This window comes from Microcebus murinus, chromosome 19, assembly GCF_040939455.1.
Source record: "Microcebus murinus isolate Inina chromosome 19, M.murinus_Inina_mat1.0, whole genome shotgun sequence".
Taxonomy (NCBI): domain Eukaryota; kingdom Metazoa; phylum Chordata; class Mammalia; order Primates; family Cheirogaleidae; genus Microcebus; species Microcebus murinus.
In genome coordinates, this window is record NC_134122.1 from 49703127 (window position 1) to 49717444 (window position 14318).

Here is a 14318-nt window from a genome sequence, read left to right on the forward strand (position 1 = left end):
CCTTGGCAGTGCCGCCCCGACGTGGGAAGGCTCTGCCCCTGGCCCTGGCCCAACCAGCACCCCCTCAACTTTCCACATCCAGCTTGCCACTGCGTGACTTTGCCCTAGTCATTTATCTTGCCTGTGCCTCAGTTTCCTCATCCTTAAAGGGTTAAAATAATTAGTTCCTGCCTCATTTGTTGCGTTGAATTGTTGTGAACACTAAAGTTAATAAATAAGCACTCAGCACAGTGGCTGCACACAGTAAGCACTCAGTATGTGATGATGATAAGCTATCTCCTAAGTAGGCACAAACCTTCCAAGACCTCATCCACAGTGCTGACCACTGCACTTGTCTTTATGCCTTCACAGTGTTTGGTCTGAAGTCAGCACCTGTTTCCAAGTCAGTCTCTCTTCAGTTGGCTGGGAACCCGCTGAGAGCACGGACCATTTGTCATCCTGCGGTATCCCCAGGATCTACCTTAGTACTTGGCTCTTAGGAAGTATTCACCAAGGGTTGGTTAGTTTGGTGAATTAACTCAATAAGTTAACCAACCATTAACAATGGTTAAGAACACCTGGGCCCCGCCTGGATTTGACTGCAAGCTTTACCAGTTACTTGTGTGACTTTGTGCAAGTTAACCTCCCACCCTCAGTTTTCTCATCTGTAAAATGGGGACGATAATGCTAGCAGGTACCTCCTAGGATTGCAATAATCAATAATTTATTTATTCTAACAATAGGAACTATCTATTAGATTATCTTCTTGATTAATTTAATCAGTTATCAGTTTAATTAGATAATTGTGGTTGTTAACTTGGTCAGTGGGGACAGATACAGCTGTTGGCTGAAGAGAGGACAGCAAAAACGAGAGCAGTTACCATGGAAGATAAAATACAGCTATGTGTCTATAGGACACCCCAAGAAATCTCCAACTGATGGTAATGACAGATCCATTAACAGAGTGTAGGCCAGGTTGTGCCATGTTTGGGGCTTTTCCAAAAATATCTTTTAATAAAAAAAATCTGTTTTCCCAATATTCATAATAGCCCTTGAAAGAGCTGCCACAGAAATGTATTTCCTTAAAAAAGTCCCTTTTATCTAAATTCTGTTTTTTTAAAAAACAAATGTGGGTTTGGGCTTGTCATTTTATCTTTTCCAAGCTTGTGATGGACTCCGTTGCTGTATGTGGGGTGACAGAGGCTGACTCCCCAAAAAGAGGGACATATTTTTTACAGGAAGGAAAATTCAGAGAGGAGGTGCTTGGGAGTGTTCACGTCGATTTGACACACGAGTCAGTTCCACCCCGTGGTTCGCTCCTGGGCTGTGAGGGAAGGCCGACGTGCTCGAGGTCTCGCCCCTCTCGGCAGGGGTGCGTCTGTGGAAACCCTGAGCAGCTCGGCTCACACCCAGGCCCTGGATTCAGCCAGTCGGGGGGGCTCCCCGCCTCAGCAGTGCTGCGGCGCTCTGAGGCCCCCAGGTCGCACAGCCCCCCAGACTGAGCCTCGCCCGGGTTCTGAGGACTCCACGGGAGGAAGGTCTAGGCAGGAGCTAGCGCTGGCCCCCTCTCTGGAGGCCACGCCAGTGTGGCCTGCCCAGGGCCGGCTTTCTGTGCTGTGATAGCAGGCTTTGGCTCTGCCCATCGCCCTGGAAGGGGCAGCCGTCGTTTTTCAGGAGTTCCAAAACACATACTGAACCCATCAGACTGCAGGACTGGGAGCCCGTTTGATTCAAGCACAGGGCAAGGGACCACATGGACAATGTCTATTCCTGGCACCTTCTTGCCATGAACCTGAATGGTGTCACTTATTTATCACGTTTCTGTGCCATTCCTTTCCGGCTATTGGGCAGCCAACAAGCTCTTAGCCTGTGGCTCTCTCCACACTCCGGACTTAATTGGCTTTTCACCTGTCTGATATCGATACGGAAGCAGTAGACTGCTGCTGTAGGAAAGAGGCTGTCATCTGTCTCTCCAACGGGACCCTCTCTAGTGCTCCACTGCAGAGTAGTGGCCGAATGAACCGTGGTCAGTTGCACGTGCCAGTGGGTTGGCCCAGGCAGACTCTAGCCACCCTGCTGGCCCAGGTGTCCTTGCCTGTCCCTGCTCCCTGCAGGAAAGTGTGTTTTGGTCTGCCCCCAGTGGGGTGGCTTTGAGACTAGCACTAAGGAAAACTGGCCTCAAGTGTCCGTGCGATGGAGATGGGGTGAGCGCAGGTGAGGCCTCCCAAAGCAGAAGGAAACTTCCTTTTCCTCCAAGATCCGAGGAAGGATGGGGAGGTGGGTGGAGGTGCATCATTCTTACCTATATGGCAAGACCAGGAAGACACTCAAACGCTCGCACGTGGGTGGGAGATCTTTGCTGATCTGTTCAGCCCCGGCCTGACCGGGAGGCCGGGCAGGGCCATGGAAGGTGGCTCTAGGTCATGCCCATGAGTCCTTCCACTTCGTCCAGAAGCAGCAGGAAGCAGAGGCCCACGGAGTGTTCTGAGATGAGGACGGGCCTGGGGCTTAGGCCGCTTGAGGAGAGACTCCAGCCAAATCTGTCAGAGGCAGAGAAAGGCCGGTGGGCGAAGGAGGAGCAGTCTGGGAAATGAACGGGGCTGTGCTTTGCAAAGGATTATGGGGCGGGGAAGGTGTGAGGGAAAGTACTAGAATATTGCTAAGTTTCCCACAGTGTAGTTTTACCAGTGCCCAAATGCTGCGTCATTTTTTTGTAAAGCAGTGTGCCCCATCCTGAAGGCCGGAATCTTTGGCCTTAATAAATGTTTGTGCTCAGAGCTCATCAGAAATGCCGCCCAGGAGAGCTTCAGCTCGGGGCGGCCCAAGGCCGCCGTCTGCAGAACTGTCTGCTGGGCTTTTGACACAGTCGCCGGGAGTTTGAAATGTACCTGAGCTTGTAACAGTTTTTCCTGGTGAGAATGTGGGTCAATTTGCTGTTGGTGCTTTTGGTTGGTGAGGATGTGAGGAAGGGCACACATCTAACCTTTTTTCCCAGAGCAGTTCTGGGTAGTCCGACTCCAAATTTCATCCCAAGCCAACATTTCCACCGGGTGAGTGTGCTACTGGCTGTATGTAGGAAGCCGACTGTGGACAGATGAGGATAATAGTTTGAGTGAATTAGCAAGTCTGTAGAGGAGGGCCCGTCAGCAGAATGACAAATTTAGGATCTTTAAAGACATCTGGTCAGCGATGCCAGAGCTCGTGATCGACTGAGTGATTAATAATGGAAAACCCTTAGTTCAGTGTTTCCATGTCCCTTACCCACTTCCCCAGCCAGGGCCGGCCGTCTGCGTGGCCTGCCAGAGACGGTTCCAGCTGAACAATGGAGGCATTTAGGCTCCTTGTCTTTGACCTCTGCTTGTGAGTTTAGGGTTTCAGTTTTTCTTCTACTTACCCAACTTATCTGCATGTTTTCTCACTGGCAGTGTAACAAGGAGGCCCCAGTCCCCACGCACGCTTGATGCAATGCCAGTCACCTTCACAGGTGCTCACTAAGGGCCCACTGCTAGCCAGAGCCTCAGGGCCACCCTAGACTTCCAGCTCAGAGTTCACTTTCAGGAGCTGCCTTCAGGTACACAGAGCAATGGAGCAGGTTGAAACGCTGAAGTCTGCTATTGTACCCTTAGCTCTCTGCAGCCCCCACTACCTAGGCGCCATCTCTAATGCTGTGGTGGGTTTTTCTGCAGGCTAAGGCAGCTGGATAAACACAGCCAGGCCACGGCCCAGCAGCTGGTGCAGCTCCTCAACAAGCAGAACGAGCTTTTCCTGGAACGACAGAGCCTGTTGGAAGAGGTGGACCGTCTGCGAACCCAGGTACTGTGCAAAACCCAGTGCAAGGGCGGGCTCAGCCCACAGAGGACACTGGGCACTCTGCACATGGGTCTTTTTAGGGTATCTTAACAGGCTAAAATTTCTACTGATCACATTGGCCAGCCAGTAAGCTGGGAGAGAGATCCTGACGACTGTGCCAGGCATGGTGGGGCATGCAGAGGTTGTGAGCTGTGGGCCTGTCCTCATGATGGAGCTTAAGTCCACGCTACTGATCCGACCCATGCTGCTGAGTCAACAAGTCACACCGAGTGCTGGGCCCCACTATGCAGCTGCATTGCTGAGGGAGCCAGAGGAGGGAGGATGCCAGTAGTCAGGGCAGGCTGGAACTTCCTGGGAAGGATGTTGCTGGTTTGAATTGGTTGAGGAAACAGGTGTTCCCAATTAGGGAAGTCCTAGTGAATGGAATGCAGGAGTCTTGTCCTGAATTAGCTGACTGATAATTGGGCAAATATCTGGAGTGCTTGCAGAGCACCTGGTGCTGTTAAACTTCTTTACCCTTGAACAAGCTGACAAGATTGACATTATTGTCTCCAGTTTACAGATAGGGAGACTGAGACTTAAACAAGTTTATATAGCTAGCAAGGACAGGACACCTCAAATGGAACCTGAGTCTGACTCCATAGCCCAGGCTTTCCCGGGTTAGGTCTGGGCCAGCAGCAGGGATAATGGAGGAAAGAAAGCAAACAGGTGAGCTTGGAGTATGGGATGAAACCCTTTTTTCTAAATTGCTTCGCTTCCTGTCAGAGAGGCTGTGCTTTTTGCCCCATCGAGCAATTTGTTAGGATAATGAGGTGGTTCGTGGCTGGCCATGGACCCCGTCTTTAATTAGGTTTGCACCTGAGTGCCCGGGGGATGTCACGCCATAAGTGCTTGGAATGATTAATAGGAAAAATGCATCTGGAAATGAAAATGAAGAGGAATTGTCTTTCATTCCCCTTTCAGAATGACCCTGTGCTGAAGGCCTGTCAAGGAATCTGTAAATACTGGCTTTTCCCACTGAGCCCACCAAATCCCTCTGCGAAACATCATTTCCCCATATAATAAGTGAGCACAACTGGGTGCTGTCACTGAGCTGAGGCCGGAGGTGGAAACCCGCCTCTGTCCCCCTATCTTTCTGAGACCGCTCATGGGGAAGCCAGGGGGTGCCACATACCACATGGACACGGTCATCCGGATGCCAGGTTCTCACTGCCGGTTCCAGGGCCGTGTGTGGGGGCAGGGCCCAGGAACCTGCATTTCCACAAGCTGTGGGCTGATTCTGGAGGACACTAAAGTTTAAGAACCTCCTGCGTGTTTGGGGCCAGAAAGAACAGAGAATGTTTCCAGGCTGTGTCACTGTGGTGAAGCCTTGGGCCAGTCACTTAAGTCTCTTCTCAGCCTCAGTTTCTCCATCTGCACAGTGGGTATTATGCCCACCTAAATCAAAGCGATATTGGAAGCATTAAATGAGAGCAGCTGTGAGGTGCTTGGCAGGCCCTCAGGCACGTAGCATAGTAGGCTGAAGAAATGTCAGGGTTTTCCTTTCCTTTCTCCTTTCATCTGGAAGTGGTCCTGGGAGGCAACTGCCCAGGGAGAAACATAGGGAAGGCAGAGGCCATAGGACCAGCTTCCCTCCTCCCTGCCCTGCTTCTTGGACGAGTGCCTCACGCTCCACCTGACCCAAGCAGGAACCCAGCTGTGCAAGGAGGGGGCTGTGAGGGCTTTAGGCCTGGCCAGCCACAGGTCAGGGCCGCCACGTCTGCTGCAGGTGACTACGCTCCTGCCACATATGATGAAGAGGCCGTGACTTCATGGCATGAGTGAATCTTTTGGCCTCTCAACCCAAGAACTCTTTCAGAACTCAGGCTGTGGAGTCTTCTATGGAAGCACAGAGCTTGGGCAGTTTCCTCTGAGCTCTGAACTGGATCAGTATAATGTGGGCTTTGCCTTTTAACTCCCCATCTGCTTCCTCTATGGCACACTCAGATCCTAACATGGGCCATCGATGCTTAGAAGCCTCTTCCAGGCCTTTAAAACTCCGGTAATTGCCAAATGAATAGCAAAATTTTCACAAAATGAATTAAAAAGCCCCAAACCTCAAAAAAATCCTCAGAAACACTAACGGGTCTTTCTTCCCTTGCCTGAAGCAATAGAAATGATTTGCCCAACCTGTGCTATCTGATACTGGCCCATCTGGCTCCTCTCTAAAGACGCCTTTCAGATTCAAATGTTACACTTGGCGTTATTTTAATATGAACATGACAAAAGAAATTTGGTAGAGGAGATATTGGCTTTCAGTAGCAAGTACTAGTGGTCACGGAGGAGGCAGGGATTCAGTTTTGCAAGCTCCCTGCTGAATGTCTAAACTGAGATCCTGCCGTGTCTTCCTAAGTGTTGCCTTAGCCCCTAGGTAGGGGCTCTCAGGGGACTTGGACCTCTGCGAAGCACTTTTGCTCTGGAATAAACTTGACCTGTGAGTTAGGCGGCTTCAGCTGAGCCCTTGGAGTGAGTAAGGCTGCTTTTGGCCCCGAGCAGGTATTTTGGAGGCTGCTGCCTCCTGCTGCCTCCTGAGCGTTCCGGACTGATCAATCACCGTCTCTGCTTTCCTGGACAGAGTCTTGTGGGCCCAGCTCATGGGCATCAAGGATGCGAGCTGCCTTCATCTCCGGTTTAGGGATGGTTTAGCTAAAGGCTTCCATTTTTCTGAGCCTGGATGAATTAAGCATAACTTAATTGGGCACGTCAGACTCTAAAAAATCTCTGTCCACTTAATACCCAAAAGAGAATGCATATTTTCTGGTCCAGGCAGCTGCTCTGAGCTGAGTCATACCCCCCCCCCCCCGATTGCTCCCATGTTTGGAGGCCTGCTGCCCCAAAGCAGGTGACGGGGGATGGGGCCCGGGGTTGGCCTCTGGCCTCTGGTAGGGAACGTCTTAGCCTGTTCAGAAGTCTTTATTATTATAAATTGTTTCTGCTTAAATGCTGAAACACGCACAGCTCGTCTGGCACAGGGAGCTAATCATAATGGTAACTGTGCCAGCGTGGCGATTTTGCAGTGAGAATCCCCATCGGCCTGGGCAGTGGCGCTGTGAGCCCAGGCTCCGGGGTGGGGCCCCCTGAGCCCCAGGCTTGTTTCTTGGCTTCTGTTTAGTTTAGGACTCGCTAACAGCAATGGCTTTGCCAGTCTCCTGCCTCACTCTAAACAATGGCTTTCTAAATGTCATGACATGGCTATTCTGGTCCTTGTGGAGAAATGGGGACACTAAAGCACTAACCCAGCTCGGGCCAGACACAGTCCCCTCCATTCTCTCTGTGGTGCTGTGTACCCACAGACAGACATTGTCACTGCCTTCTGTTTGAGGCCTAGACAGGGCAGCAGCGCTCTCCCCTCTTCTTGGGGGACAGGCCTTGGCTGGGGGAGGCCAAAACCTCAGTAGCAGTGGCATGGGGGTGGCTCCCAGGGGCATCTGGGCAAGGCCTGACAGCTTGGAGCAGGTCAGGGGGCTACAGCCTGGAGCCCGGGGCTCTAACATCTGGCCAGGAAGGGTGGAGCCAGCTGGTGAGGAAATATGAGTCTTGTCTTGGGGAGAACGGCATCTGGGAGAGGGAAAACAGGAATTAGCTGTCCACTGAGAGGATTACCTTAACCGCCAAGATAATTTTGTGTGTCTGTATACTTATTTGCTAATGAACATGGTTTCAACTGACTTGCATTTTCTGATAGCTGGCGTGCTAAGCAGGCTGTTGTTTAGGTCCTCGGCATTCAGTCTGGAGAGTGATTCCCTTTTAGTCCCTTCGTATGAATCACTTACAGTTTAGAAAACAGAGTCTGAAACTGACTTGTCAGTGGTTAATCAGTTGGCCCTATGACTTTTAAGCATTCTTGGCAGTGAATTTACTTTCTAATTTGATTTAAACTTGTGCATGGATCCAGCAGCCATATGTGATTATGTTCGGGATCATCGACATTATCTCATTGCACCGAAGGACTCATAGAAGGGAGCTGAAAACAAGCATGGGAGCAGGGACGCCTATGAGGACGCAGGGAGGACAGGCCTGTTGTGACCGGAAGCAGAGGGAGGAGGGACCCCTATGTAGCAGCCCCGTGCAGGCGGGCTGGGCCCAGCTGAGGAGGGAGCCTGCGGTGGGTGTGGGTCACCCATGTGGGGACTAGAGGTGGTCACCCCGTTCGCTGTGGTCCTTCCTGGAGCCCTGGGGGCTTCGCCCAGCTGACTTAGGAGCTTCTGCAAGTTAGCTACCTGCAAGACAGATGGTGCTTGAATAGAATAGCAAATACACTGAATAAAATAAATTAAAAAGCCTCCTCCGGAACCAAGATTTTTTGGAAAGAATTCTAAATAGATGAAAACAAACAATTTGATTTCAACCAAATTGTTGTTTTTTTGTTTTTATCCTGATTTTCACCCGAATTGTCAGTCTCAAAAATAAACACTGATACATTCCCAGAAAATATTTTTCAAATAAAAACTGACTCTGTTAAAGTTTGCCCTGATTCTTTCAAAACTGTGTACAAGACACTGTCAACCAAAGTGACTTGCATATTTTTTTAAATAAACTTGAACATATGCAGCTAAAATGTCATTAACTCCCTGCTGCCTGAGTGTTTTCAAGGAATGACATAAGACCCCGGGTGCTGCATTTCCAACATAAGCGTCTCACGACCCTCAGAGAAACTTCCCCAGGGAACTCCAATAGCATGCAGTTCAACTTTTTGTTTTGTAACTGAGCTCTCTGTGTGCAATTAATATTGAAAAGCACATAGAGCTGCATTTAAGCCAGATTCACTCTTCCGTTAACAGTTTGATTTGTCCAAAAGTGAGTACTTTCAGACTAAGAATCATAGAAGAAAAATAAATTGAATTTTATATTGCTTCAGATACATTTGCTCTACTTATTGCTTCCTGAGTCAGACATTACATTTTGCAATATAAATTCACAATCAAGATTTTAAAGGGAGCTAAATATTTTAATCCAATTAGACAAGTGAACAAAACACTGAATATTACATGTAGTGTAGATAAGTGGTTCTTGCCTTTAAAAGACTGTAATTCCGTCACATTACAACCCCAAATGTCAATGTTGTCTTTATTTTTAACGCTTTCAAACATGAGGCAGCCAGAGGCTCCACTCTCTGCTGTTGGTGACACTGTCTGTCCTTTGGAAATTCTTAAAATCTATTTACCATGGAAACATGGTTCATATAAAACACAGACCTGCCCATGTGCAGAGGAAGTTCTCGTGACTTAGGAGATTCAAGAAAGCTGGAAGATTACAAACTCGGATCCCACAGGTTTTAGAAGGAGCAGTGCGTGTTGAGTGTGCTCTGGGGGGAGAGAGGGCCCCGGAAACGTCAGACCCCCCACCCGGACCCCTCTTGCGTGTGTGCAGGTCTCCCAGTGCACCCAGAGGTGCTGTTTTACTGAAAGCCCATCGTGTCTGTTGCCTTGCATTCCATTTTTCTCTGGTTTCTATGGTTCTGTTCCTTTCCTGGACCCCGGAGGCAGCAAAGCCAGGCCCCACAGCAGAAGGGAACCAGGGCTTTGAACCCTGATTGTGCAGGACTGCCATGGGCAGAGGCCCAGCCAGGCAGCTATGAGGGAAGAATGGCTGTGGTGACCTTGCTGTGAACTCCTGCCCCGCTTTGCAGCTGGCAGAAGCCAGACCCCCCAGAAGGCCCTGCCGAGCTGGAGGGGCGGGGGCCCTTTGCTAGAGCTCTGCTCACTTGTGCTGGGGAGGCCAGGCTGCAGGGGAGGCCAGGCTACAGGGGAGGCCAGGCTGCAGGGGAGGCCAGACTGCAGGGCTGGAGGCCAGGCTGCAGGGCTGGAGGCCAGGCTACAGGGGAAGGCCAGGCTGCAGGGCTGGAGGCCAGGCTGCAGGGGAGGCCGGGCTGCAGGGCTGGAGGCCGGGCTGCAGGGGAGGCCAGGCTGCAGGGCTGGAGGCCAGGCTGCAGGGCTGGAGGCCGGGCTGCAGGGGAGGCCGGGCTGCAGGGGTGGAGGCCAGGCTGCAGGGGTGGAGGCCAGGCTGCAGGGCTGGAGGCGGCCACTGCGCGGCTCTGCAGAGGAGCGCTACCTTCCGACAGGCAACAGGTGAGCAGTCACGCTGGAAGGCCGAGTTTTCACAAAGTTCTGCAGAACAGCCCGAGGGCGCCTCTCTCCAGTGTCTCGTCCATGCCAGACTGCCTTCCAAATCCGACTTCTTAATTCCACAGACAGCAAACGGGGCTGCTCAGGTGCTCTTTCACTAATCTGGCCAGAACAGGCGGGTGAGCCTAGCATGAGAAAGTCTGGGCTTTAAGGTCAAACTGCCTGGGTTCAAATCTCAGCTCTGTGCCACTTCAGGTCAATTTTTTAGTTTCCGTATCACTTGTTTTCTGGTTAAAAAACAAAACAAAAAACTAGCTTCCCTTTAGAACGGAACTCCTCAAATTACACAGAGCCCAGCACAGATGATTATGAAACAGGATTAGGACGGAGATCAGTGTGGGCTTGAAAGGGCCATTTGAGACAAGTATCTGTTTTGTAGATAGAAAAATAAGGCCTGAACAAGTGAATGGAATTGGGAACTGGATGGGCGGGAAATTAACTTCTCGAGAGGCCTGAGCCACAGGCCAGGGAGATGGGGGCCGCTGTTCTCGGGGGTGAGGAGCGAGGGTGCGGGCGCTGGCTCCCAGGGCACAGGCGGAGGCCAGCCTCTGGGAGGAGGGCCACTGACTGAGCTCTGTCAATGTGGGGCAAGCTTTGAAATACCCCAGATGGAGGCAGGGAGGGGTCTGCCCTCTTCGGTTGCAAATAGATGCTTTATTGCCAGAGCTACAAGGAACAGGACCATTTGTTGCCCTGGCCACACAGATGCTGCACAAGCGCAGGGCAGAGTGAGGAGGAAGGGGGTATTGCCTCAGGCTGCTGAGAGGCTGGGGTGGAGACGCACGAGAAAAGAATCAGATGGAAACCCAGGGCAGTCCTGAGACTTTGAGCACCGAGGTCACCTGTGAGCAGGGCAAGGTGGTGCCACCATCTCTAGAGCATCAGGCTGGCTTGGGAACAAAGTGGCAGCCAAGGCTGGCTGGACCCCACAGCCTGGCTGCTTGGGGGACAATTCAGGTCACCCAAAGAAACTCATTTGCTAAACTCAAAATTTAAAGTCAAACTTCAGACATAAATTAGGCACAAAAGTCCGGGTTTGTGGAGAGAAGGCTCTGTTAGGATTCAAAATGAGAACAAAGAAAACGGGTTAGCAATAGTGGGCTTGCAGGTGGGCATGTTTCCATCTGTGGACAGGGTGGCAGCAGAGCAGCAGCCAGGGTGCCCTGTTGGCCCTCTTCTGATCTGGTGGCCACACCACATCCCACTGGCACGTGCACGCTTCTCTCTCCTGGGTAGCGAGCCCACGGCCACTGTGGTGTAGATGATGGGAATGATTTTCTGGAAATAAGCATCACTGATATCCTTAAGAAGTGATGGCAGATGAGCCAGACTTGGGCAGTAACTAGAGCTTGTGTCTCTGAATGCGGCATAGGGTCAGAGAGGGGAAGCACCAAGAAATGTGCATCACTGAAGAGTCCACAAACTGAAGGGATGCAACAGTGATGTCGTAGGGTAAATTATTCGTTCCGTCAAACACCTGTTGAATGCTTATGTGGGTCAGGCACAGTGGTAGGCCCAGCAGTGAACAGTAAGTACTATCGTGTAAAAGTGAGGATGAATATAGGGCTTCCCACCTACCCCAAATAATATGTAAAACCAATGTGGATAGTGATAGCTGATTTGCCACAGGGATGGAATTCAGGTTGACTTCCATTTGTTCATGCTGAGGACCTCACATCTGTGTCAGCTCTCTGTGGGCCCACAGAAGTAGGAGGTCACCAGTGTCAGCAGAGCGGTCCGAGTGCTGGCAGGGACTGGCTCAAATGATAAATTATTATACTAGATGGCCTTGGAGCCAACACACACTACAGAGCCTCATCATGAGAAATGCCAGTTTCCTAGAGCTCGGTCAACAAAATTCTGCAACACATTGTACTTCTACTTCAGGTCTTTACCGCTATTCTGTATTGTGTGTGGATAGGTAAGTGTGTTTTTTATCTAAAGTTTAGCTAAATTTTTCTTTTGAAACGTTCCTGTTGTAGTTTATGCTTATTCTTGCATTCAAAGTCATCCTAGAATTTCTAAGGCTAGGAAGCAAGCCACTCTCTTGAGAGCATCTAGGCCACCAGGCTGCTGGCCTGACATGGCCAATCCGTGGAGCGGGGAGGGAGGGTCATTCAAACCAGCCCCTCGGCAGAACTGTACCGGGTCAGTTCAGTCAAGACTGGAAGGCAGAGAGCACACCAGGAAAATGGAGTAAAGGTGACTTCCTGGCTTCCTGATACCAGAGAAAAAGGCATAGAACTCTGTCTGCTACGCATGAGTGGACTCCTCCCCCGCAAGAACAGCGCTGTGAATCGGCAGAGGAACAGTGCGGGACACAATGCGAGGAAAAAAGAAAGTGAATGGGAGACAGGATGGCGGAGTGTGGAGAGTGCAAGACAAATGAGAGAGAATAGAGCATGGGACGGCTGTGCCCTCCTGGCCATCAAGTGCGGTGGGAAATGACCCACAGGAGAACGTCTTGCTTCCCCACTGACCTCCACACCTGACCCAGACAGGGACCTGCCCAAAGTCAGTGCAAAATCGCAGCAGGAGACACTGGGCTTTGTGGAGAAGACCACAGCGGGAAGCATCTTGGTCTGCACTGGGCGGGGAGGCACTGGTCTGAGCTACCGCTGGAGGTCCAGAACAACAGAGATGATCACTAAGTAGGGGAGTCTAACCTGGAAACTGCTGCAGGTCAATAGGCCCGCTCAGGGTAGGTCAAAGAGAAAGAGCTCCTCCCAGACAGGCATGAGATTGCAGGAGGGTGACCTAAAAGAGATAACGGGGGTCCTGATGGCTCAGCTTTCTGATCCAGCACCTGCCAACTCCTGAACAGTCGCCCCCAGAGCTAGTGCTCAGTGGGTGGTCACCATTTTCAGGGGCCACAACCCAGATGCTGCAGTGTGCTTCGGTGTCAGGCAGCTCCCTTCCCCCAGCCCATGGACTCTTGCAACAAGCTCCACCCTTACACAATCTATTGCCAACTAGTAAGCCCGTTTTGGATGGGTGAATTCTGAATACTTCCCCAGTCGTGGAAGGCTAACATCTGTAGAATTTACAGGTGCTGGGTGGACTGAGGCACCACCCCTTCCCTTAGCTAGCAACTTTTATGCCAAAAGTGGTAGGCTCCACCCCTAGAGGTAGGGAGAGGCAAGAAAAGCCACTTTCCCTCTGCCAACTAGAGTGAATCTGTGGGGCCTTGGCACAGATCAATAGTTGACAGCCCAGTGACTTTGCTCCTTGGACCAATTTAGGTTGTCCAGTAGGATCACAACTCTGGGGCTGGATTTCTGAATCCAGTCAGCTGCCAACAATGGGGTTCACAATCAGGGAAGGAAAATCATGGCAGGAGGCCACAACAGCCTCCCCCAGTAACCCCTCCCAACAGGAGCAGCCTCTCAACTGTGGTAGAAGAGCCCTGAACAACATATTAGCAGCTCCCACTAGCAGCAGATCAAGCAACCATAGAAGCGCACACATCCAGCTGCAATGTGCCTTGCTCCTAACAACACCTACTCATACAGAGCCTAAACAGGGTGTGTTATTTTCCAAAAGGTGGGAAGCAATAGCTGATCTAGATGGGAAGGAATCAGTGGAAGAACTATGGAAGTATAAAGAATCTAACGGAAAGCACACCCCTAAAGGGAAACACCAGCTCTCTAGCAATGGACATTAACCAAATTCAGAACACTAAAATTACAGATGAAGAATTTCAAACATGGATTGTAAGAAAACTAAATGATATGCAAGAAAAAAATGGATAACCAACACAAAGAAACCACAAAAAAAATCCAGGACTTGGAAGAAAAATCAAACCAAACTCCTGGAAATGAAGAATTTATTCAAGGAACTACAAAACACAGTGGAAAGCCTCAAGAAATAGTGTAGATCAAACAGAAGAAAAAATCTCAGGGATTGAAGATAACATCTTTCAATTAAATAAGTCAGTCACAGAGATAAAGCAGAGAAATTAGAGTAAAGCCTACAAGAAATGTGGGATTATGTGAAGAAGCCTAATGTGAGAGTTATGGAAATCCCTAAGGGTGAAGAAGAAAATATACAAGGGTTGGATAAGCTATTTGAGGATATAAAATTTCCCAGGCCTTGCTAAAAATCTAGATATCCAGGTCCAAGAAGCTCAAAGGCCTCCTAGGAGATTCATGGCAAACAGGAAGACACCACAACATGCAGTCATCAGAGTGACCAAAATAACCACCAGAGAGGCCCTCCTACAAGCTGTAAGGCGAAAGAAGCAGGTAACATACAAAGGAAAGCCCATCCGAATAATGCCAGACTTCTCAACTGAAACCATACAAGCAAGAAGAGACTGGGGCCCCATTCTCACTCTTCTCAAACAGAACAATGCCTAGCCTAGAA

The 14318-nt window shown here is 50.4% G+C and overlaps 1 protein-coding gene across 7 annotated transcripts in view; it reads left to right on the forward strand.

The window, feature by feature from the left end:
* Positions 1-14318, forward strand: part of SDCCAG8 (SHH signaling and ciliogenesis regulator SDCCAG8) — a 217513-nt gene that overhangs the window by 197399 nt on the left and 5796 nt on the right. For 4 of the 7 annotated variants that reach the window (XM_012751164.3, XM_012751174.3, XM_012751172.3 and 1 more), the window contains exon 17: positions 3666-3792. In XM_012751164.3, coding sequence (XP_012606618.2) covers positions 3666-3792 — 127 coding nt within the window. Of the gene's footprint in view, positions 1-3665; positions 3793-14318 lie in introns of those variants that run through there. The other 3 variants (XR_012913554.1, XR_012913555.1, XM_075995526.1) reach the window with 2 other exon arrangements.